We start from the raw sequence: 27,046 nt of genomic DNA, 5'->3' as shown, positions 1-27,046 counted from the left end.
CTACCACAGATACACGTATACACAGCAAGAGCATTAACCAAAAGACTCAACGGAGGGGACTTTTACGTGTAAATGTGATAGAATATGGAATCTAAAATTGCATATTGCTTAATCGTCCACCAGATGTCTGCAGATAGTAGATATATCGATTAGTAGACACACATTAATTGGTGACATTCACCTGAGTCTTAAGTCCTCCGACATGATAATATGTAAAATAATAAATAAATAATTGGTGATATTGGGGACACCAGTATCCGTTAAACATTTGATGCTGAAACAATTGATAAACCTAACTCTATTCACTTACTGATCAACAGGTATCCCAATTATACGCACAAATTTCCTTATTACTCAAATAAAACGCACAGTCGTACAAGGCATGATCCGTTAATGTTCAACAACTAGTTCCAATTAGATTCTCCTACCTTTGATCATCCGCTTTGTATTTATAAACTTACAATTAATTCACTGGACTTGGTGTGCTCGAATGTCAAATTTGGCTATTTAACCTGGTTGAAATTCAAACCAAGGTTTACCTGTAAGAGGCAGCAATTCTAACCGTTGTGCTACGGTGTAGAGACCGAAGTAAAAGATTAGCGGTCATGGAGTACATTCAACCAAATGAAGCCTAGCCATAGACTCTTGGGGGGGTAAATGTATCAAGCTGAGAGTTTCCAGCGGGTTTGAAAAGTGGAGATGTTGCCTATAGCAACCAATCAGATTCTAGCTATTTATTTAGTACGTTCTACAAAACAATGGCTAGAATCTGATTGGCTGCTATAGGCAACATCTTCACTTTTCAAACCTGCCGGAATATTGCAGCTTGATACATTTTTGCCCCTTGGTCTAAGTTGCAGGAGAGATCCATCGGTAGGTGTGTCATGATATTCGCCTAGAGAACGCTGCACGTTTACTCTGTGTTTTCCAGCACATAGCAGGCAGTAGAAGGGCTATATTCCTGGCACACAAGCACAGCTTTGTTCTATGAACGCAGCCGACCGCATTCACGGAATAAAGTCACTTGCGCTGTCTGCTATGTTCTAGAAAACGGTGTATAAGCGCAAAGTTCCGTAAGCTACTGAACGTGACCGGGCAAAGCACACTTGTGCTATTAGCTTGCTGAACGGTGTACAAGTCTGATCCCAGCTCATCATCATAATCATCATTTTATTTATATAGCGCCACTGATTCCGCAGCGCTGTACAGAGAACTCCCTCACATCAGTCCCTGCCCCATTGGGGCTTACAGTCTAAATTCCTTAACACACAGACACACAGACTAGGGTCAATTTGTTAACAGCCAATTAACATCCCCTTTAAAATGTTGTTATGGGACCCATTTATTTGTGGTTACGCCCCTATAGATGTTTATTTCTTAACACTCAACACACATATTAGACAAATACAGAGGGATAATTAAAATAAAGTCTAGTTTGTTGTCCGTGTGATCTTCTCCTACCTATCTGTGTTTGTAGCGTTGTAGCGTTTTTCGTGTCTATATTGAGATATTTTTCTACCACATTTGTTTGTTCTTGGTAGAAATGACAGGTTCTCACTCTCCTGCATTCTCTGTATTGTTAATCTTCTATCGGACTGTAGAATTGCCTCTGTTTATTGGTTAGTCCTCTTCAGGTTCAGTGTGTGTTGCTGCAATAATGTAGTCTGTTTTTTGTGGCTCTGGTGAGGTTAAACTGATACGTTCTGCTTAGGCCCTTACATGTGCCTGGGCTCTGGGAGAAACTGCGTGTTGCAGATGTTCAGTTGACAGTTGTTTAAATGGTCCGAGTTACGCCGGCCCACACAGAGTGGTCGGCCTGTCCAGCGTTGGGTTGTCAGTAGCTGTACAAATAGTGGTAATGGAGTAGCTGAATTTGCACATATGGCAGGGTGCCCGTGGATGAGGCCTCTGGGTATATAATAGTTGCGGGGGAGTGCAGAGATTACTTATTAAATTTAACCAGAACCTAGTCAGTGTTTTTTCTCCATCTGCATCATTAACTGTAAAGCTGCTTACTATTCCACAAAACAAATTTCCATAGGATCTACATGTGTGACTTGTCCTCCAATGTATTTATCTATCCTGCCCAGGTTTTGTGCATGACTTGCCAATAGTTTAACAGCTGCATGAAATTTGCACTTGATCGGTCTGTCATATGTACACAAAATCCAAGACTAAGGCTGGGTACACACTGCAGAAAGTTTCTCCTGATGCCATATCGTAAACGATTTTACCAACGACTGAAAGTCCCGATCAGCAGCCGATTCCTGTGTACACACTATAGACGTTTTACAAGATTTACCTTCAGATCTGTGCTCTTCATCTGTCGTAACCATCGGCTGAAAAGATGGTGAATCTGCACACTCCATAGAGATCTGTGGACACTGCCGGTCCTGAGTGTATACACACTGCAGAATTGGAACGACATTGTTCCATCGTTGAACGAGTTTTTTTTTTTTATACAATCAAATGAAACCATATGTTGAGCTTTGGAACGACAATTGTTTATTGTTGGCACGTACACACTAATGTGGTTTCGGGACGAACGGTCGTTTATCGTGTGAATGGCCCAATAATCGAGTGAATTCCCTGTAGTGTGTACACAGCTTAACCCCATAGTGTGACCTCACGTGAAAGGGCTGAGCCTATCACACAACAACATGAATTCAGGATAGAGGGCGTCATCAGAGTATGATATGGGATGAACACATAACCTGGAAAATACTCCTTCACCGTTACTGCATGCTGGGCTTCTAGCGATTTGAACACGAATAGGTTAAGAGAGTCGGCACAATATTTGTGTTATTTTGAGGTGGGCAGAGACAAAACTATCAGACAACTTTCTAAATTGAATGGAAAAAATGACTGAAGGCTTGACAAACTGATTATACAAATAATGGGCACTGTGTAATAAGTGTTTGAGACCCGAAAGCCAATAATGAAAGAAACAAAACTGAGAAACTAAAATGTGCCTCAATATAGCTTCAAATTACTGTCCTACTTTGACGAGACCTCAACTGCAACCAACGACTGGGTCAATGTATTTAAAGTCAGCCATCTACACAGCAATATAACCATGGACAACGGCCAATTGGACAAATATCGCCATGTGTGCGCCCTCAAGTCAGGTCAATGCCTGGTCCTAGTCCAGTTAATACTGATCAGATTGTTAATAGGCGTGTCTGAACACATGTTCGTAGGATGACCTCTGTAAGGTCCTCTTCTTAGAACACTCGCAAGCCTCCATGTGCTCCAGAAGGGAGCCTCCACTTGGAGAAAGCGCAAACCTTTAATGACTGAATTGGAAAGCGATCCTAGTTCAGGGCGGACTGGCAGGATCATGGAGGAGCCAGCATGCCTGGGTGTTGTACTGTTCGAAGAAAACACATTTTTATATCATTACTCACGGGAATACCATCTACATCCCCTTTCTTCCCCCATGTGTTGACATTGTGGTTTTCATATGTCTTTCATTACATACTGTAACCTTGAAGGATACGTTGGCCCATCATAATAAAAGATAATTATGCTGTTGACTCATTGGCATCGGATAGGATTTCAACAAATCTTTCTATTAAAGCCGACTTCATAATATATGAATAGAAGACCTTCAATATGTTGACTTCGTGTTGACACTTGTGCGGCTCAGAGTCTATCTGTAATATATCCTTTAAAGGTGTAATGGAACATATTTAAACTAAAAGCGGGACATTTAAAGGAACAGACCTAGGAAGTGGTTCCCGCTACTGTCCCGATGTCGATAATCAGACCATGGTAATGCCGGAATGACCTCATACTTTGCCCCAAGGCCGTCATACACTGTCTTTGCCCGTAGCTTGTATTTTGAGAGGATTATTACAGTACATTTTTTTCTCTAAAATTAATTGGTTAATAGGAGATCTGTAAAGGATAACTGCGTTTTCAAACTGGAAAAAAAATGTTTGTGGTTGGAGTTCAGTGAGGTTAACACATTTTTATCCATCAAAGTCCAATTTTGCTCATACTGCACTCCTTTCTCCTCTTCCCGTTGGGTTTGTTTGAAAGAAGCCAAGTGGATGTCCCACCGTTATGAACTTCACATTGGCCTGAATTTTTAAGCAAGTATAGGAGAGGAGAGTGGCATGGGGCCAGGAGACCGATTGGGAATCCTAGAAGATCCAGCAAAGTATAGGATAATTTTATATGTACACTACATGGCCAAAAGTATGTGGATGGGCGGACGTCACACCAATATGTTCTTGTTGGACGTTCTCCCGGCATCCGCCAAACCCACATTTGTCTGTCCGACTGCCAGATGGTGAAGCCTGATTTGTCTCGCCACAGAACGGAGTCCAATAGGTGTGATTTTTCACCACTCCAGTCCACGTTTGGCATTGCGCTTGATGATCTGGGGCTTGCGTGCGGCTGTTCGGCCATGGAAAACCAATCCATCAAGTCCAGGTGGACCGTTCCTGTGCTGATGTTGCCTCTAGAAGCACTTTGGAACTCTGCGGTGAGTGTTGCAACAGAGCACCGATGATTTTTACATACATCAGCACTCCGGTTCCTATGTGCTTTAGTGCTATGGAAATGTTATGTGCTCTACAAACTCCTCGTCCATCTAGTTAGACTAGAGAAAACCCATACTTCATTGTGACGTCTGTCTGTGGAACCCGGTGATTTGGATATCTGTGGTTTAGTTGTACAGCGTTGAACAGCAACCTGCATTGATCAAAAGGTGTTTTGAGAGCCAATGGTGGTGCATGAATAAGGAATTGATAGTAGAAATATTGACTAATACAAATTGTCAGATGTATAAATTAAATGCAAATGGCTTATTTATTAAATGGATTTAAGATGTGATTTGAAGGGGAAACGGGCTTATAGCTAAATGATGAACAGCAATAAGAAAGAAAAATGGATGGAATAAATGAATTAAATTGCTAAAGTGCTATATCATTTAAAGTAATAACTTGCTGCACATCTTTCTCTAAACTCCAAAATAATGTTGTTTGGGAGCTGCTGGTGGTAAATATATTAGTGTATTAAAATGAAGTAATGATCAAGTAGCCTGGTGCTCAACCGCTGTTGGTTGTGAAAGTGTGTATGTATTTATTATATGTATATGTGTGTGTGTGTGTGTGTGTGTGTGTGTATGTATATATATATATATATATATATATATATATATATATATATATATATATATATATATATATATATATATATATATATATATATATATATATATATATATATTTTATACATTCATACAGTGTGTGTGCTTTCACGCTGGAAGATGCTTGATAATATCAGATAACACACTGTCAACCTCAGCTGCTGTAGAACCTCTTGCAGATCAGACTTGTCGTGTATGTGTCAGTAGAAGTCACCAGGATTTACACACACAGTACCTCAATTACGACCCACACCAAATGTTCAACACAAATCACTTGGCCATTGCACTGACATAGCTATATGACCCAGCTGACGCACATGAAATTATACCTTATTCTCTGCTCTTTGGAGGCATCACACTAGAAGCACACCTAGGTTTCTGTAGCGGGGGGACGTAGCAATTTCTCCTAATATACAGCTTGATTTAGCCTAATTTTAAGTCTCATAAGATAAATGATTGAACCAGTGAGGGGATACTGGGACGGTCTTTAATACAGGACACTGTAGCGTTTGAAGCAGAGTTGGAGCAGCGAGAGGGGGGAGATCAGTCTTTCCACAGTTCTTTTCTGCTAAAACTGGGTTTTGTGACCATATTCCTACTGTAGCTCTACTCCCTATCATTTATACAACTTATGTCAGGTGATTCCCTAGGTGTCTACCTGCTATTGTTTGGGATCTACTTCCCGTTAAAAGCTTTGTGCAGGTAACACTTAACCTGAATACAAACATAGCAATGTTAATAGATTGTAAGCTTGTGAGCAGGGCCCTCTTACCTCGGTCTGTATTACCTAGTATTGTTTTATTGCTGTGTTTGTTCCCAATTGTAAAGCGCTACGGAATCTGCTGGCGTTGTATAAATAAATGTTGATGATTATACATAAATTGTTAAATCGCCAGGGAATAGTGAAATAGAAACATTGGAATGTTTAAATGGTCTTATCCCACAACGGGAATAATCAATTATAATTATATAAGCTCGGCACTGGGACGCCTTAAAAATCTACGATAATGAATGAAAAATATCAAAATCAATAGTTATAATAATGAGATTATTACATTTTTTTCTGCTTTTTGTTAAATCCTCAACAATTATATATATATATATATATAATTATTTATTTTTTTTTATGAGATCTGATCAAAGAATTTATTGGGACATTTTGAGAACTATGGCTAGTTATGGCAGTAAAGTATTTTTTTAAATGCAATCTGAGGGGTGACAATCTCCCTTCTGTGAACTAAAAATGTAATTTCCTTGTGGTCGATCAATAAAGATTTGCCCCACAGCAAGTTTGGGGGAACTCAAAGGAAATTTTTAAGAGATTTGAGACCATGACATCGTTAATATACATATCCTGTAAAAGGATCAAATAAAATTAGAGTGTAATAACTACACTTGTCACACAGGGGAGTAATGTCCATAATATAGTATAACGCTCATCTTCTAGTAACATCACACTTACTGGAGAAGAATAGACACGCTCGCTGTTTAGAGGCCTGAGGCCTTACATTTTATGTAAACGAATATAGAAATACTGGCTGGATTGTGCAATTGCAAACATATGTGGGAATGTTCCCATGCCATGATTGAAGCTGAAATATTTTAAATTGTTTTTGTTGGTTTTCGGGCAATCTGGTAGGAGCACTTCCTAGAATTCTTGAGTTAATGGGAATGACTGACTGGAAATGAAGACAGGACACGTTTGAGTGGCGTAACTAGGAGACAATGGAGTGTTTGCAAAGTAATTTAGTGTCTTGAAAAAGTATTTAGCCCCCTCACCCACTTTTACATGCTTAGCTCACAGCCTGAATACTGTTGTGTTTTGTTTTTTGTTTTTTTAGAATGGGAGTTTCTTCATCTTCCCTGACACCCCAAAATAAATGTCATAGTAAACTAAGAAGTAATAAAAATAACAAAAAGCTGAAATATAATTTAACCCCTTGGCTAATATTGGTTAAACCAACTCTGACAGCTATTTTAGGCAGTTGTTTAACTTTGCCCATTCCTCCTTGCAATATCGCTCGCGCTGGATCGGGTTAGTTGGGTGGCGGCGATGGACAGAGCGCTTCATGTCTTGATAGGATTCAGTGACTGGACTATGGAAGATCATCATCATTCATCATCATCCATCCATCATCATTTTATATAGCACCACTAATTCTGCAGCCCTGTACAGAGAACTCACTCAATGATGAAATGGTCAGGGAGACCGTAGCTGGCAGGGCTGCCGTCAGGAACTGTGGGGCCCAGTACTAATCAATCTGGCATGAGCGCCCCCCCCCCCCCCCCCTCCTCTGCACAGTACATGCCCCCCTTCCTTATCACAATGCATCCCTGCCCCAGCCCCCCTCATCACAGTATATGCACCACTCGTCCCCTGATCAAGGTAAATGTTCCGCTCACCCCCTCATTACAAAAAATGCTCCGCCCCCTTCTCCTATCAGAATAAATTCTCCACTCCCCCACCCCCCAAATCAAAAAGAATACCCAATTCACTTACCTGTTCACACTATGCGGTGGCTCTTGGTCACTGATAGACAGAGAGCATGGCGCACAGTGATGACATCACAGCTCTGCACGCTACCAGCCTATCAGTAACCTGGAGCCGCAGCATGGCGGAGGGGGACAGGCAGTCAGACTAAGGGGACTGGACAGACCAGGGGCCCTGGACAGACAGAGGAGTTTGTCCAGGTCCCTCTAATCTCTCCGGGCTCCCCACAGCTGTACCCCCTGATGTCGGCCCTGATGGCTGCAGCTGTGTTGGATATTCACATAGACACCTGGTTATAAATTTTAGGCTTTTGTTCCTCTCCAATAAAACCCTGGGACTGACTACTGCATTTCGCCTCCGGTACAATTTCAGTATTTTTTAAAATCCATTCCCTTTGCCACATAAAATCTCCTGTTGCAACATGTGCGGACATGAAGATTTTTAACGTGTGCAAGCAATGGGATGACAGACTAAATCAGGAGAGAGAGACCTGGGATCCTCTGCACTCACCATCAGCACTACTGGTGCAGTTCAAGCTGAACTCTGTATATTCTGTGATACAGACAGAGAAAGGGCCACATATTGCAAAACATATTATGCTGATCAACTCACACCCCTTCTGGACAGTCCTACACCAATCATACATATAAACCAGCTTTGCTTTGCTTTGCTGTGAGTAGTAACATGATCGTTTTTTTGATCACCCACATATATTTATATAGCGCCAGCACATTCCGTAGCGCTGTACAATTGGGAGCAAACACAGTAATAAAACCGTACTGGGTAATGCAGACCGAGAGGTAAGACGGCCCTGCTCACAAGCTTACAATCTATTATCATTGCTAGACTTGTAAGTGTTACCTGCACAAAGCTTTTAAAGGGAAGTGGATCCCAAACAATAGCAGGTGGACACCGAGGGAATCACCTGACATAAGTTGTATAAATGATAGGGAGTAGAGCTACAGTAGGGATTTGGTCACAAAACCCATTTTTAGCAAAAAAAAAGAACTGCGGAAAGACTGATCTTCATCCCTCACTGCTCCAACTCTGCTTCAAACGCTACAGTGTCCTGTATTAAAGACCGTCCCAGTGTCCCCTCACTGGTTCAATCATTTATCATATGAGACTTAAAATTAGGCTAAATCAAGTTGTATATTCTGAGAAATTGCTATGTCCCCCCTTCCCCCCCCTAGGAATGCTTCTAGTGCGATGTCTTAAAAGAGCAGAGAATAAGGGTACAATTTCACGTGGGTCAGCTGGGTCATATAGCTATGTCAGTGCAATGGCAAAGTGATTTGTGTTGAGCATTTGGTGTGCGTCGTAAATGAGTTTCTGTGTGTGTAAATCCTGGTGACTTTTACTGACACATACATGACAAGTGTGATCTGCAAGAGGTTCTACAGCAGCTGAGGGTGACAGCGTGTTATCTGATGTTACCAAGCATCTTCCTCTGTATACACACACACACACACTTTCACAACGCCTGAGCAGCAGACTATTTGATAAATAGGAGTCTCACTTTATGATGAGGACAATAATCCTATGGGATTATAAATGCAACTGTTTTTTAATAAAAGAAAATGATAAATTAATAAACCTAATCTGTAAAATAAAACTGACAAATCTAAAAAAAAAAAAATGTTTAGAAAAATCAGGTGAGAATTGTTCACTCATCGGTAGACTGGGCACCTCTCCAGTCTGCTGGTCAGTGGCCTCTAATGATGTTGGGGCATCCTAGTACTGTCACTGCTGATAGTATGTGACATGGGCCGGGGTGATCAGACTGGGCATTGGGTTGAGCAGTGCTGGGTGTTGGCTCCTTGACCTACATATTGAAGAGAGGCTTCTGTGTTACTGGTTAATTATCAGTCACTGAAATGTCCTCTTGGTGGCCTCTATAGCTTCTACATGAAGCCGTGTGATGCTCTGGTCCTTTTCTTTTATTCTTGTAATTACTTTGTATGGAATGTATCTTAATATACGGCATAGACACAGAAACCGCACATAACATTGATACCATACACAGATCAACATGTAGTAATACAACCAAGATACATATTAGCTGTACATCCCATGTTAAATAACCTTTCTGCATTACAATACACTTTATACACCTATAGAGACTGGATAACAGAGAGAGAACAGTCTCCAAGTACAGTAAATCCGGACATATGGGGATCTGGTTGGACAAAACCAGCCCAAAATCAGCTCCACCAATGACCAAAGATTCCCTCGCCACGCAAAGTTGTATCTTTCCAATTTGGAGACTCATGTGTGGCACACTGTCCATTGTATGTGGCTTTAGTGTTTCCTCTCATCCATGTCTGTCTGACCATTCTACTTGGTGTATTTTTATTTATAAGGCACCACAAGGGTACCTAGCACCGTACATTGGCGGTCCGAACAAACCGCAAAATGACATAAATACAAACAGAATGACACAATTACAACCTGCAAAATGACATATAGAAAAGACTGGGAAAGAGGCCCCTACTGGTATTTTTTGGAGGGGAGGAATAAAGTTTTATTGCCAAAATTTCTCCTACTGACACTTCCAACCTTTGTCCAGTTGTGCCTCTGATTCTAGATTACTGGTTCGGTCCCGCGTGGTTGGGTAGACATTGTGTGGTGTTCGTTGTGATGTGATGTTTTGAGCTCCTTTAGAGTTGATGAATTGTTGTTGTTCTTAATGTTAAAGTTGGAAGTTGTTTCGGGTTGCATTATTATTGCTGTATGAGACGTTTACTTGATGTTTCAGGAAACAGCCATGTATGATGTAATATGTGTATATATATATATATATATATATATATATATATATATATATATATATATATATATATATATATATATATATATATATATATATATATATATATATATATATATATATATATATTCCATTCTTTATGGCTTAATATATCTTTTGTGCTTAATACAGTTTATATATTTGGGTCTTTGTAGCCAAGCAGTGTCCCAGTTAGATTATGGTAGTCAATGTAATGTATAAAATGATAAAGCAGGATATTTTCTTGGCTTATTTGTAGGCATACCACCCGGCTACTGTAATGTTTGTGCCCAGTCTTACTGCACTAGGCCACAGGCTTCGTCCAAATGGGGTGAAGTTCCATACATTGGGTTCCCCACTTATTGAGCGTCTTTCCTTAGGCAGATCTGTGTTTTAGTTCTGCCTCTGTGTTAATACAGTGTTAAGTACTTGTTTGGCGCAGGCCGCAACCAACCTCTGTCTCCCACAAAGACTCTGGAGGCCTCTGTATCTGGTACAGGTCACGGACATCTCAGGTTGACTTACTGCGACCAGCAGTCAAGCTGTTGGACATTAGGAATAAGAGGAAGTGAGAATAACCTTAACACAACGTCTCTTAATGGGTATAGGAGTGTTATTGAGAGTTTGCGAGAGGAAAGTGCTGCAAGAGGGGCAATATTGAGAAGAGTAAATGGGTTTCTGCAAGGCCTAAGCATTAAAAAATGCTGGTGTACAGATCATAGCGACAAATTTGTTATACACACTAAACTATCATGTCTTAATTTACAGGTATGTATTCATACGTCACTGTGTCTCATTTGTAGGATTTTCGGTCTGAGTGACATCATTGTTTACCCCAACTGCACGGGCAGCGTTGATGACCTCATTCTGAACCAGAGCCATGATTGGCCAGTGTATGTGAATCCGGGCATCCTACTACTGCTGTATTACGCGGTCATCTCACTGCTGAAGCTGAAGACCCCCAGCACAGTAGTGGTGAGTGGGAGGCTACACGTGTTATATTCTGTTCTGAGCCGTGATTTGTGGTGACATCACGTTTTTTACTTTTCAGAAGGAAGACAAGGTGCAGGCTGAGGGGTGTGCCCCCCAAACCTCTGTGCGGGAAGACCTGGAATTATCCGAGGCCGAGTCTTGGACAAAAGAGCGGTACAGTGAGGAGACAAAGGTGAGGTTTTGTTTTTATCAGAAGGTTGATAAACATAGTCCAACCAGGAGACTATTTACCCTTTATGTATGCAAGACTTGTACATGCCGGTGTCCTTGGTGTGTTCCACGCACATTTCATATGCAAGTGGAGCACCTCAAAATATAGGAAAAATAGAATATGATCCCTAGGGGGGGAAGTTGGATACGGGCGATCGTTACATTGCATTTCTGTTAATGTAGTTTAATCCATTTACAAATACATTTGTATATATTACACAAAAAGAAAACGCATGGAACACATGTAAAAATGCATGTGCTGGCACTAAGCGGAGTTATCTTGGAGTGATTTCCTGTTGCAAACTGTGGTTTTTATTTTTTGGGGGTTTTTTTTGGCACCTTAATTTACACTCCCATTATCCCTCCTATTGCCCCCCTCCCGCTTTCCCTCATTCCCACCTTCTCCTTGTCTGTCCATTCCCCCCCCCCAGTGTTGGTATATGTTTCTTCTGTAATAGAAAAAAAAATGTATGTTGCTGAATGACTTTGCTGGTTCTCTGGAACTGTTGTTGATGACTACTGTTATTTATTATGCAACTCACAAAGAAGGCGAAAAAAAAAAAAAATGCACGTGCTGCAGGTATGTTCAGTTGTGTTTCTTTTGAATGTATGTTCACATGTTATCATGTGACCAAGGTAAATCCTATACAGTTACAATTGATGAAATTAGGATTAGTTATTAAATTAGTATTTTAACGGTGTGTGTTATGTTTGCTGATAAAGGGGTTTATTCAGTCCCCGCTTCTACACCAATAGTACGATGGTGGTCATACATCCCTGTCTGTTTGCACAATGCGGTACTTAATGTTGGGGGGCTGTAGGAAAGCTTCCTGAAAGCCCCTGGGCCTAGCGTGAGGCGTCCTATATTTCATCCACTGCTTCAGTCCATGGCACAAGACACACAAACACAATCTCTGATGGGGATGTTTGAATCTACCCCGTTATCACAATGCTAAACCTCTTTAAGCGCTCTAGTCGGCATTGATCCCTGTGGCAGTCAGAATATACATCTACACAATATATGTGTCAGAAAAAGCAACTTTTATATTGTTTTCACTCCTATTCTGTCTTCTGTTCAACAGCCCATGTTACCGAAGACCAGCAGTACAGCCGGGACTGATCATGAAGACTGCTCTGTCCAGGTCATCCAGCCAGATTCCAGCCAGACCCATGGTATGAGGTTATGTACACGTGGGCTCCCCAGGACTGGGGCCAAGTGATCTGTCCACTCCAGTCCAGCTGTGGGGAACATGATCTATTTCAATGCCCATTCACATAGGGGCCTGTAAGCCTTCACGTGGGGGACACAGGATGTTTTCAGAGAGGTGTAGTTCCATACAGACCATTTAACCGTTACGTCCATGCTTCAGACTGCGGGTAGAAGAAATGTCTGGGCTGAGCTGGTGGTTAAGATACAAGTCTATTCAACTAGCAGTGTATCCAGTCTCAAGTTACCCCTTTAGCAATCAGTCCTAGTTTCTCAGAATTCCGTTTTGGATACGAGCAGAATGGAAGAAGGTGTTAAAAAGACAAAAATACGGAGTTTTATGACATAGTTGGGCTTGTTTGATATTTGTGTCACTTCATGGCTTGTTGTTTAAACTGTTTTATTCATCTTCTGCATTGTACCGTTGTGGAAAGGTATACTCCAGGGGTGCGCACGGGGTTTCCTGGTGCCTGGAAACCCCCTCCCAGCTTAGGGCACTATATGCTTGAGGTGGCTTGCCCCTTGTATATCACAGGGATAGGAAGAACTGAGAGCAGCCCAGCACTGTCTAAAATTATAGGCGCTCCCCCATGCATGCTGGTCACGCCCATTGGTGGCGAAGCATGGAAACCACTCTCCAGAAATCCTGCATTTGCCCCTGTACTCTCTAGCATTCCTGGTTTGTATCTTTCCTCCCCACTTATGTGACATAAATAGATATATAGACCAATAAACAAAAATGCTTAAACAGTGTCTACTTAGGGATTGTTTAATTTCGGCCACAACCGAGGATGATGAAATTGAAGGAATAAAATAATTAAGGTCCTCTGGCCACCTAGCAGACCTTGCAGAAAATGTAGACCCACAACTGAATTTCATGTTAAAATCTAAATACTCGCATAGTGCAAAATAACCTCTCAATTCATCTGTTATTAAGAAGTATCTAATGTTATCTGTATTGACAGCATAAGTCAAGAGTTAAAAATAATCTCCATTCATAAGCATCTGGTCTTCTAAAATGTTGTTCTATATCCAGAACCAGTTTATTCTAAGCAGCTAATCCATAACACAAAACACACAGTTTATAACAGCCAAATATGTGCAATATACAGATACATACTTCAATCTGTTTTAGGATCTTTCTCTGATTACTAATACATTCCTGTGACACAAGCAGCCTAGTCCTGTGACATGAAAGTATGGCCTGATACATTGGTCGGGAACCTCTTGTGTAGTATTGTCTCACCCCCCTGACATAACGTTGCTGCTGTCCAATCAGAGTCTGCCAGGAAGTTTATCCTTGTTCCTCTAGAGTAGCAGCGTTCTAACCGTATAGCATATTGTGGGAATGGATCCTGGATTTGGGGCAAAGTGGCGCAATCAGCCAATGTATCGCTGCTCATGTACTCAGTGCAAGGCACAGACTCTGCCTCTGTACACACTGCTGATCCAGTGATAATCATCTGGGCCTTGGAATGTTGTACACTTTACAAATGTGTTCTACAGATGTCATCTTCTGATGTGTTTGAATTGTGTCACTGACCTTCCAGCACCTGGTTTAACTTGCTTATTAGGAGCTGGATCTGGAGTCAAATATTAACCTCAAATATTCGTGCTTTTCTTTGTGCGTCAGTTCTGAAAGAACCTTCTTCCAATGTACACCTGTATAATTTATACAACCTTTTTAGCTCGCTTAACAATTTATTACACAGCTCTAGTGTTATAGTTCTCAGCCAAAAGAGGTAAGAATAGGTTTGCTGTAGTAGCACACATTTCTGCGAACAGGACTTTTTATTTTTTGTATTCATTTTTTTTATAGCCCCAAGTCAGTGAGTTGAGATGTGGACCAGGCTTTTAGAGAAATATGGCAGCCATCAAGGAGCAACTTTTGAGTTTGTTTCTTAATTACAAAATCTGCTCTCGCAATCAAGGAAAGACAGTACAGTGCAAAAATAAAGTCTTTTAAAAAAATGAAAAAAACAGCGGTCAATGGTAAACATCATTCAAAGACATAAAAGTAAATGTATCAAGCTGAAAGTTTTCCGGCGGGTTTGAAAAACCAATCAGATTCTAGCTATCATTTATTTAGAACATTCTACAAAATGACAGCTAGAATCTGATTGGTTGCTATAGGCAACATCTCCACTTTTCAAACCTGCCAGAAAACTCTCAGCTTGATACATTTATCCCATAATGTTTAAAAAGAAGCACATGAACACTCCGGTTAAGTAGTAGAGTGATTATGAAAGATCAGTCGGTATAAGCAGATATGAATGTGCGTAAATAATATAATAAGCGTCTCTCAGAAGAACTGGACAGTGCAGGCATTGAACCAATTTTGCCACAAGAGAAGAGACATTGGAAGAAAGTGGTTTGGTAGTATTGTCGGAGAAGGGTGCATTGTGGGAAGCCGCCAGAGAGAGAGAGAGGAGAGAAACGGGGTAGAAGATCAAGAGGTGACGAAAGAGAGAGGAGGGGTGGGGTAGGGGGTAGAGAAAAGGTTCCAGGTGGGACAATGCTTAAATATAATTTCAAGAAAGGAATTTGAGTTTGGAAGTTTGCAGCCCGTGGTTTGGAAACTGTTTGGATGTGTTGCGAATGATACTCGCCATATACTCCATTTTATATTTGTACCATATTCTGCTCATGATCGTCTGTAGTGTTGAAGCTTGGGGTTGCTTCTAGTCAGTAGCAAATTGCCAAAGGGCAGCCGAAATTATGTGTCTAAACATTTTCCCTTGGTGTTTAGTGCCAGACAGAATCCCAAGAGGAAGGAGGAAGTACCTGGGGAGAAGGAGATGTCTATCTGCAATAATTGTGATGCAAAGTTCCAGCCAGAACGGGGCAGGCTTAGGGCAATGCCACCATATATGGAGGAAGGAACCCACCATCACACATCTTTCCAGATTTTATGTAACTTGGTACTGGATACCAACGATACAAGAGTTTATATGCATCTTCTTTTCATTTTACACAGATTAAACTGGAGGTTGTATTAGTTTTTATTTCCTCCCAGTATTCATTACCTAGGGGTCCTCTCAGGTCCTCCTCCCACGCTTGTTCATGTTAATCTTGGTCGCCCGTATAAGGAGTTTTAAGCTCCCAATACAGAAGGGATATGAGTCCTTTGGTAGAGGACCGTCGAAGGGAGAGCGACTCAAGAAAGGTCAATGGCCTAATAACTAAATTTAATTTATTAGTAGAGTGAAAGTTCCTTAATTGTAAGTATTGAAATAAGTGTGTGTTGGGAATACTAAGGTTTGTTTTTAGGTTGTCAAAAGAGGGGAAGGATGATGCTCTGGTGATGTCTTTAAGATAGCGGATACCTTTCCGTTTCCAAAGTTCAAAAGATAACAATATACAGCCTGGGGTAGGGGCAGGAGCTTGCTTAAATCTTGTATTCGCTCTATCCCAAAGGGATAGCGAGTGAGCTACACTTGGGTGATGAGTAGCAGAGTGCGGGCGGCTTTAACAAAGGAGCCACAGGAGAGAGGAGATGCCGAAGTTTTCAGTTTCGATCGAGACCCAAACTCCAAAGGGGTCAGGAGTGTTCCATAAAACACATTGGGAAAGTTGTGCCGCTAAGAAATAATATTTAAAATTGGGAACCCCTAATCCTCCACCCTGCGTCAATCTCTGTAGGAGCTGAACTTTTGGAGGGTTTCTTGCCCCATATGAAATGAGATGTGTAGTGTTGCAAAAATTTGAAAAAGTATGGAGGGATACATATAGGCAATGCTTGGAAAAGATAAAGAAATCTTGGTAAAATGTTCATTTTAATCGAGTTTTTGCATTTTATCCAGGAGATGAAGTGTTGGCTTCAGGTTTCTAGATCAGATTTGACCTGGCGTACTAGTTTAGGGTAATTAGCTTGGAAAAGCTGGCTGTATTGCTTGGTGATGTGGAAGCATCAATATTTAATCTTTTTTTGATGCCATTTGAAGGGGAGTTGTCGGATGAGGTGTGATCGAATTTCCTCCGTCAGGTAAAAGTCAAGAATTTTGTCTTTTGAGGTTTTATTTTGTATCCTGAAATCAGACCATAAGTGTCAATATCTGCGAGAACAGGGGACAAAGAAGCAGAAGGGTACGAGAGAGTCAGGAGGACATCGTCTGCATATAAGAAGATTTTATGATCGGATTTTCCTACTTTAATCCCGTGAATAGCATTATCGGAACAAATTTTTGTGGCTTATGATTTGATTAATAGGGCAAAAATTTAGGGTGAGAGGGGGCAGCCCTGCCATGTCCCATTAGAAACTGAGAAGCGAGAAGAAGCAAATCTGTTGGCCACCAGATACTCTAGGCGATTGAGAGAAAGCTAAAAGACCAACAAGAAATGTACTAGTAAAGCCCATTGACCTCAAGACATGAAGTTCCAGGAAATACGATCAAACGCTTTTTCAGCGTCAAGCACCATGATCAGTGATGGCTGTTTACCAGGATTAAGAGTGCTCGTGGTCAACAGCCCGTCTGGTGTTGTCCAAGTCCTGACGGCCCGGTATAAACCCGACCTGATCCAGATGGACCAGAGAGGGAGAAGAGCGTTCAATCGATTGGCTAAACTTTTTGCCTAAATCTTAAGGTCTACGTTTAGTAATGAGATACTGTAGATCTGTAATTGGAGCAGGAAGTAGGGTCTCTATCTGGTTTGGGTATGACAACGACGGTGACCAGGGTCATCGCATCATCAAACGAGGAGCCAGCCAGGATTTTTATTAAAGAAGTCTGTACAGTACAATGTTTTTTATATGTGTGATCGTTTTAGACAAGTCACAACTGCCCAGAGGCAAGACTTGAACATTAAGTGCCTCGGTTTTTATTAAAGAAAACAAAATGTGCCTTTGGCAAAATATGCGTCAAGAACCATTTGTTTAATAACATAAGTGCAGCCAGACATGTGGAGCCTTATATCCAGCTTACAGCTGTGTTGATATCATTAGCTCTCACCGTAGCGAGATATGGAGCAATGGCTTTTGAAGTGCAAGCTTTGTGGTTTACCTATACAGAGTAACCAGTGAAGTTTAACCATCGCACAAACTAACCATACTGGTGGCTCTGTGTTTTATTAACGAGAAAAACTTCCCCCTGCCAGTTGTTTTTCTTGATCCGTTTTAATGGCGTGTTCCACTTTCCGCCTTTGTGCAAATCCTTGTGACTGCCAAAGCCTTTCCTATGCGGTAAACAGTTGTCACGCACCAACGCACAGTACTGGCTGCAAATCTTGTTTTATGTGAAGAAAAAAATTATTATTCCAGAGCTAAATTAATTTCCTTTCTTTATGTACCTGTCATAACGTAGCCTCCTGGGGCTGTGCGATTTCTGTTTATATTTTCAGTGCACGATCACTCATCTGCCAAGCATGCACTCTAGTGGGCTACGAGTTTTTGTATTCATTTTCCCCGTCCAATGTTCCTTCCTGGTTCTGAATAGGATGTGAGTTATAGGTAGCCGAATCCTGGCTGTAGTTGTGATAGCAACCGGTTAACTTTCCAAGCTGTAACGTTTTGTATTCGGTCTTTCACATTTTCCAACTTGATGACTTTTTAGTTCCCTCTGTGTTTTTCAGTCATGTATTTATACCATCAGGCAGAGATAATTATTAATGAATCCCTGGGACACCACACAACTATTGTGCATTAAAATACATTAAAGTAACAAAACAAAAACCAAAGCAAGCCATCGCAATATTGTTTTTAAAGGGTCAACGAGATGTAGCCCAATGTATAAATCTACTAGGTAAATAACTAGAATCTGATTGGTTGCTATAGGCAACATTTCCACTTTTCAAAACTGATAGAAACTCGCAGCTTGATACAGTTACCCCTAAGAGTTCCCGTACCTTGACAGAACCTGAGATGTTACACGTGGAGACAGTAATGGAAAATGTGTAAGCCCAACATTTGCTTAAAGGTAAGATGGCCTCCATTTATGCCACTGGGCCACCCCAGGGAAAGGGTGCTTAAAAAGTAAGACGCTCTTATCAGTATCACCCCTCTTACAGCCAGGCAGGTTCTCTTACCCTATAGCAGTGATGGGCAACCTTGTACACTTCAGGGGCCCTTTAACTTTTAGAAGGACAGCACACTCCCATTAATATCAGTAGTAAGTTAAAACAATAAAGCAGGAAGGGGCCTAAGATAGCTCAGTGACCCTAGGGCCACTGATTGCCCATCACTGCCATATAGTGTTTCGGGAAGAACTGCAATCTGAGTATAGATACTATGAACCAGCACAGAGAAAGCAGGATGAAGCTGCTAAGGCTAGGTAACTATTTAATGTGGAACCCATCTGTGGGCATTGCAAGAAGTTATGATATGGGAGAAAATCACCTATTAAGATTTAGTGCATTACTGTTGCTTGCATGCTTATGGTGGCAAATGCAACTGTATAACATGTCTCATGACATTTCCCGTCTTTCAATAGATGCCAAACCTGAAACCTCAAAGGATCAGTCTCCTCTGCACCTACTGGGCAATGTGATCCTGAACCAGAGCTACATATGCGCTCTCATCGCCATGATGGTAAGTCTGCTACGTGTACAGAACTTCCTTACTCAACGCTTCTGTCAGTTCTGTCACTTGTAATCAGTGCATTTCTACATGAGTATTCCACTTCAAACACCATGACTGTGAAGGACTTCAAAGCACACATGTGGGCCTACACATAGCCGAGGCAGCCATTTTAGCACGCTGGACCAATGCTCATAAGAACGTATCATGTCCGTTTACTAGGAACTAGTGACACCTCTGAGCCGTGAGGTACAAAATGGCTGCCTCTGCTGTTTGCAGGCCTCGGGTACTCCTCAAATGCTCTTGTACCTGGTGATCCTGATTGTGCAACGCTGTGCTGGGAAGGAATGTCCATAAATACCATAATGGATGCTCATATGTCTCCCTCAGACTAAACCTTGCTCCATAAGCTGTACAGACGGGGTCTGGTAATGTTTACGGGGCGACAGAACTGCTTGTGGGCTGGACTTGGATCACCAATGTTTTTAAACCTACAGCAGCATCTGAATCAGCATTTTAGGTCCGACGTATTTAGCTATAAAGAAAAACATGTCTTACAGTGTACTCGGTTAGGCAGCAGATATCTTGAAGCCTTGTGGCTGCAAGATAAACACATTGGCAGACGTTTTAAATCAACGTTCCTTTCTCCCTCGTGTTGTGCCTTCCCCTGTGTCTCTTGGGGGGTTGGGGGGGGGATCCTTTAATGCAGGCCTGTCCAACCTGCGGCCCTCCAGATGTTGTGAAACTACAAGCCCCAGCATGCTTTGCCAGTAGACAACCTATTGATAGATGGAAGGGCATGCTGGGACTTGTAGTTTCACAACATCTGGAGGGCCGCAGGTTGGACAGGCCTGCTTTAATGCGTCCATCTGTCTGACAAACAGGTTATCTATTTACAAAGTGTAGGTACCAACCTAAACCAATCAGAAATTTGCTTTCCTTGTCCACTTTTCATAATCTCTCTCAAAGCCAGTTCTGATTGGTTGCTATGGGTCACTACATTTTTACCCTTATATAGCTCAGGTAAAGAATAGTATTAAATGACCCCCTGATTCCAGAATTTGCAGGAGAAATATCTTGCGTAAACTCTGTAGACTTTTTATTTGCGTTACGTGGCGTACTTACAATAGAACAAAAAGAATACATCATCGGCTAATTTTATAGCGCTACTATTTCCACATCGCTGTACAGAGAACTCACTCATATCAGTCCCTGCCCCATTGTAGCTTACAATTTAAATTCCCTAACACACACACAGACAGACAGAGAGAGAGACAGAGACTAGAGTCAATTTGTTAGCAGCCAATTTACCTACCAGTATGTTTTTGGAATGTGGGAGGAAACCGGAGCACTCGGAGGAAACCCACGCAAACACTGGGAGAACATACAAACTCATGACCCCAGTGCTGTGAGGCAGAAGTGCTAACCACTGAGCCACCGTGCTGCCCATTAAGATCTCTCTTATAAATATACTGTGAAGTTGTATGACTTCATGGTCTCCGATGGCTTTCAGCTTGAGGTACTACTCAAAGATTGTCAAATTTCCCAGGCAAGAGCCCAGCGGTGCCAGGGTGCGAGTGAATGCAGATGAGCTCTTCACATGGCTTTGTAATGGAAATTCTAGTGTAATGTTGTGGAAGGAATTCTACTTTCCTTCTCTGTTACGTTTGGCAGGGTCCGTGCAGTGCTGGTATTTGACACCTAACTATTGGAAAACATGCGTTATGTAAAGTTCATTATATAGCTCACTTCTCTTTAGCTTTTTCTCATCAGTGAGTTGTAGATTATCTATTTGGGATTTTTGAACATTGGTTGGAATGAGTAATATGCAAATTTAACCAATGTTGTACCTTAATATCCACTAACCTACAGGCTTCCAACACCAGGCTCTAAATCACAGCTATGTTTTTGAAAGGTCAAAAAACCTTTTAGTACAAGTTGGTCCCATAGAAGACGTCATTCTGTAACGCCTCCAAAAAATTATGTTTACGTTCCTGTACCCTAGCAGAACTTTAGATATTTAGAACCTGAGTCATTAAGGAGAGCAAAGCATAAAAAATGAGTAACTTTGCACCTGGATAAAACCATGTTGCATTGGAGGGGGGAGGTAAATTTAAAATGTGTGAACAGATTTATAGTTGGGGTAGGGCATGTCCTAGATCAACTTTTAAATTTCAGTGTTAAAATGAAGTTATCAAGTATTTGTGTGCTAGGTGAAAAAACAGCCAGTATTTAATTTATGTGCAAAATAATAAACTAATTTGCACCCCTGGCATTGTAACATGGTTTGTCCCAGAGAACATTTACTCCTTTTTTTTGCCTTCCTTTCCTTAATGACTCAGGCCCTTAATGATTATATATTTTTTGATTGGGTAAGTGCATGATCTTCAGTTTAGTTTCCTGCTACTACTTTTGAAAACCGCATTGAGATTGGGCAATTCATTATCTGACTCTGGCATGATACAGCTTTGTGCATGGGGGGGGGGAACATATTGTTTTGTTTGCTAAAGGTCCGATCAGTATCAGTCAACATTTTTGGGTACATACTGGTGAATCTGATTTCCCTATGACCCCATTGGTGTGTGTGTGTGATCATTGGCCGACCATACTGCATAGAGTCTCCGGGATCCTGTTTGGCTTATGGGAAGAAGCCTCAGTGACCTTGAGATGGGCAGGAGCTACAGCGGCAAAAAATACTGAGCTTGCTAATATTCCCTGAGAAACGGGGGCTAAAAAATCCTAAATTAGGGCCAACGGTGGAAGAAAGCGCCTACTTCTAAGCTGTGACGTTGTCATGCAAAGGGGGAAAAACAGACGGATGTGTTCTAAATCTCCACCAGTAGAGCAGAAGTAGTACTATGATCATTTGCCAGGTGTAAATCTTTTATTACATCTAAAAACACATGTCTGCAAGTCAAGAGGTGAAAAGATCACGGTGAGTGATGATACAGTGAGTGGGGAAGGCAGTGATAGGCTCCAATCAGTCATCCTTCACTTCATCCAGTTCTTATCCGTGAAGGAATGTGTGTTTTTGCACAGACCTACAAACGTGAAAGCTTTGTACCCGTGGTGCAGAGTTCCGGCATCTCTGTGCGTTGCGTTTGTATCATCTACTCGTTTCTTAGATACAAAGGTTAATGTCAAATACAAAGCCAGGATGATCTTCACCCTGTAGTAAAGAATTATTAATTCGATGGGAGTGTAATGTTCATGGGTCACCGTGTCAGCGGCATGAAGTCACCCACAGGACGACAATGTAATCTAAATTACATAGCCCTCCTGGTCTGCATATCGACTCGCAATTTATGGGAGCGTTTTCCACTAGCAGGGAGGAATTTCTAGCGGAGAAACGGCGTCACACGACTCCAGTAGAATGTTTGTCTAGATGAATCAGTTTTCAGCGGCCCATTGTCCTATCAGAACCCTGCGGGGTTTATATAATTACTTGTGATGTCTACACATGTACTTGAAATATGGCAACTGTAATCTGATTGTTTTCTCTAGTTTATAGCTTGTTGCTCCTTATTACTAGAAGAACCTTTTCATGTGTCTCCTTTATTTTGATTGTTGAACGTTCGAAGTGTAAATGAAGAGAAAAGAGAAAATAAAAAAAATAAAAATGATTGCATACAGGGGCATGGAACATTAAGGCGTCGTCTTATATTATGTTAATTTATTGCAGTATTGGTCATATTATAGATTGTAGCGGTATTACATTATATATTCCTTATAACACACAAGTGTTCCTAGTGGATAGTGAAGTGCTGAAGTCACTTAGCACAGTTTGTACAGATATTTACTCTACGTGAGGATTTATAGACTCTTCAATTCCAGTTGTGTATTATACATCTTTAATTTATCGATGGGAACTTAACGTTGTGTATCGTTAAATATTTATTTCACTAGGTGTCTGCTTTTTGCTTCTAACTGGCACTTGTTAACATTACGGACGTTTAATTCAACAGCAATATTTCACAATTACACAGTCGCTGAACAGGTGGAGATTTAAGATTCATTTATCATAACTGATATTTTGTACAATATCACAAGGGGCTCAAGCTTGAGAGTGAACCTGATGACAACGCAGCCGGTCGTTTCATGGTCTGGAGCAGCATTTATGAAAATTCAGCCATTGTTTATCTAGGAACCGGGAAAGTCACAGTGACGCCAAGTGCCTTAGTTATGTCATTGGTTCCTAGCTAAGTAATAGCTGCTTTCTCCATGTATTTAGGTGGTGTGAGCATATTGAAGACTACATGCCACCTACACCCCACTACGCATCAAACACAACATATAAATGGGTCACATTTAGCGTGTTACTGCCGTGTAGCGTGTTATATATTAACCTATTACATGTCTGTGTTAGGTTAGTCTTATAGGAAGGTATTAATGTTCATCAACTCACGGACTGGAAGGAGGAAGTTTTTAAAGCGCTCATGAAAAGCTTTCAGTGACTGTCAAACTGAGAAGTCTGACATTGGCTCTCAATGTTCATAATAAATTAGGGTTACATGAACTAATTTATATAAATAGTGCCTAAGACATTATTGCAGGAACTACCAGACAAAGGGTGTCTATTAGTTAGAAATGGAGGGCTTGCTTCATCTTCGGACGCAAATCCCTTTTCGTGACGCTTTTTGCGTGAAATGGCTCTGTGCGTGCTCAGGAACGGACATTGCGCCAATGAATGCAATCACACGCAATTCATGTCCGAACGCAAATGACACTTGCGACTGCCTACGACTTGGAACAGCGGAGGGAAGGGGCAGATGAACGTAGGCCATGTACAGTAAGGAACGTTCTAACGCAGATGAACGTAGGCCATGCAGGGCCGGATTAAGGGAATGGAGGCCCCTGGGCTAAGGGGGCCTCCATTCCCCCGTGAGGGCCCCCCCCCCCCTGTGATCTGAGCCACCCCCCCTGGTGAGCCAAGCCGCCCCCAAGGCACTTACCTCCTTCTCCTGGCATTGCGGTTCTTCCCCGGCCCGCTGTAAGCTCTTTACTGAGGAGATCTTGTGAGAGTGAGACTCACAAGGTCTCCTCAGTAAGGAGACTACAGCGAGCCGGGGAAGGACCGCAGTGAAAGTGCTCAGCAGCATTGATCGCGCTGGGGGCTCCCCGCCCCCGACCGAACAATAATGCTGCTGAGCACTTTCAAGGGCCCCCTGGATGCTCGAGGCCCCTGGGCTGTAGCCCAGTTAGCCCTAGGGTTAATCCGGGCCTGAGGCTATGTACAGTAAGGGACGTACTAACGCAGATGGACGTAGGCCATGTACAGTAAGGGACGTACCAACGCATATGAACGTAGGCCATGTACAGTAAGGGACGTATGAACGCAGATGAACGTAGGCCATGTACAGTAAGGGACGTACGAACGCAGATGAACGTAGGCCATGTACAGTAAGGGACGTACGAACGCAGATGAACGTAGGCCATGTACAGTAAGGGACGTACGAACGCAGATGAACGTAGGCCATGTACAGTAAGGGACGTACGAACGCAGATGCGGCCAGTTCAAGTTCTGGGCTTCTCTAAAGTACGTGTGTTTGTTTTTGTTTTTTTTGTTTGTTTTTTGTCAGCTGCATCATTTTGCACCAGTTACAGGGCAGGTGTAAACTACATGTATAGGTGCCCCCAGATGGCACAGAACATGTGTATGCAAGTAGAGAGCATAAAAACACACATGTACATTATACATCATTATCATTTATTTGATGGATTATATATTATTTCACACATGTTCTGATGTGACCTTATATTGCACTTATACACGTGCGCATCCTGCACTGTGTTCTGTCCGTTAACATACGGCGAGCACTGTATATGCAGAGCGTACTTAGAACCAGATTCAAATTGAAATTTATCTTGAGATTCGCTTGGATTTTAATACAACTAGCTCAAGTTCTGCGCTCGTGTGTTTTTGTTTTTTGGGGGGTTTTTTTGTTTTTTTTTACCGCGTCCCAACAAGGATCAGGCCCAGTGCGTGTGTTAATACCTGTACAGCACATCATTTTTATTCAGACTGTACTGTTAATGATGGACTGTTCAACACTACGTGACAGGTACCCATTATACCCCACTACCCAGAAGTTCCTTTTAAATGTCTAGAATTCTTTTTGCACGATCACACAGATTTTGTTGACGTAGTGTCAGATTCCCATCACTCTCGCCATATTAATAACTTTTATCGGGCTTGTTAAATCCAAAGAAAATAGATTAATTGGCCCTCCAGGACCTATAAAACTTCTAATGTTACCATAAAGTTCTGGAAGTGTTCTGAGGATTAATTCTGTTTACATTTTTTTTCTTTCATTGTCCACTTAACTCTATTTATGATGGTCCCGGTAATAGATTTAAGCAAAAAAAAAAAAAAAAAGTTTATTAACTTAGCAGCGCTATAAATACATTGTGTACACTCGTGACCGGAGGGGCAATTTAGAGGCGCATCACTAAATTGTGTGATCCGCACCTCGTCCCCTCCCGTACATTGCACAGCAGATGGCAGATGTGATGGGACCAGCTTGTTTGTTTTAATATTTGGCATCGTTCCCTGGAAGAGTAGCGGGGGCAAAACACTGAATTGCATGTGTACAATTGCAAGGAAGAAACCTATTTTTTTCATAACTCCAATTTCTGTGTCGGAAAATCTATCTGTGCCTGTAGGGCTGGCCAATCAAAGGATGCCTTTGTCATGACATCACTCTGCGTTTCACAGCCTTGTGTAATGTAGGAGCTGTAGGAGCCTTGTGTAATGTAGGAACTCGATGAATGAGAGGTGTCTATAGAAATGGTCTGCAGTGCAACTACTCCCCCAAGTGTTAGGAAATCCCTGAACTTGTACACTGCCCTGTACCCTTGTATGTGCTGGGATAACTGACATCTATAGTATAAATCTTTATAGAATTCTAACGATCCTCTCGTGTTCTGTGGTGTTCATGATGCGAAACTTTCTTTTAACATTCTCCTGATTTTAAACAATGCAAAACCAACTTTCACCAAAGGAGGTATCTATCTTTATAAGAATTTGTTTATTTTTGGGAGGGGGTAAAATAGTTGTTTGTTTGTTTTTTGGGTTTTTTTTGGTGCTTCACCCAAATTGTGCCATCGCTATTATCTATGTCAATGATGGGCAACGGACGGCCCTAGTGACTCATTCCACCATCATTATCACCATTTATTTATATAGCGCCACTGATTCTGCGGCGCTGTACAGAGAACTCATTCACATCAGTCCCTGCCCCATTGGAGCTTACAGTCTAAATTCCCTAACATACACACAGAGAGAGAGACTAGGGTCAATTTTGATAGCAGCCAATTAACCTACCAGTATGTGTGCGGCCGTTTTGAAGGTTAGAGGGCCGGCCCGTGCGCCCCTCCTGATGGTTGACCATCACTGGTCTATGGGCTTCAAGTTTAAATGGCTGGAATACCATGAAGAAATTGTAAAGCTGGTACATGTTGATAAATAACTTAAAATGAGATTAAAAAAACTGGCAAAGATCACAGACAGGAGAAGTATCAAGGTTGACCACAGTTGACTTTTTTCATGATCCATAGGTGACCTTTGACATCTATTAGACTGTGGTATTTATACAGCAGATACATATATATAATATATATATATATATATATATATATATATATATATATATATATATATATATATATATATATATATATATATATAT

General features: G+C 41.5%; 1 protein-coding gene across 3 annotated transcripts in view; it reads left to right on the top strand.

The window, feature by feature from the left end:
- Positions 1-27,046, top strand: part of PIEZO1 (piezo type mechanosensitive ion channel component 1 (Er blood group)) — a 149,771-nt gene that overhangs the window by 67,859 nt on the left and 54,866 nt on the right. For all 3 annotated transcript variants that reach the window (XM_075189030.1, XM_075189029.1, XM_075189028.1), the window contains exons 8-11: positions 11,241-11,412; positions 11,489-11,602; positions 12,723-12,813; positions 19,273-19,370. In XM_075189030.1, coding sequence (XP_075045131.1) covers positions 11,241-11,412; positions 11,489-11,602; positions 12,723-12,813; positions 19,273-19,370 — 475 coding nt within the window. The remainder of the gene's footprint in view (positions 1-11,240; positions 11,413-11,488; positions 11,603-12,722; positions 12,814-19,272; positions 19,371-27,046) is intronic.

Source organism: Mixophyes fleayi, chromosome 10 (genome assembly GCF_038048845.1).
Source record: "Mixophyes fleayi isolate aMixFle1 chromosome 10, aMixFle1.hap1, whole genome shotgun sequence".
Taxonomy (NCBI): Eukaryota; Metazoa; Chordata; class Amphibia; order Anura; family Limnodynastidae; genus Mixophyes; species Mixophyes fleayi.
The sequence above is the reverse complement of the archived record's forward strand: the minus strand, read 5'-3'. Positions and strand labels throughout refer to the sequence as shown.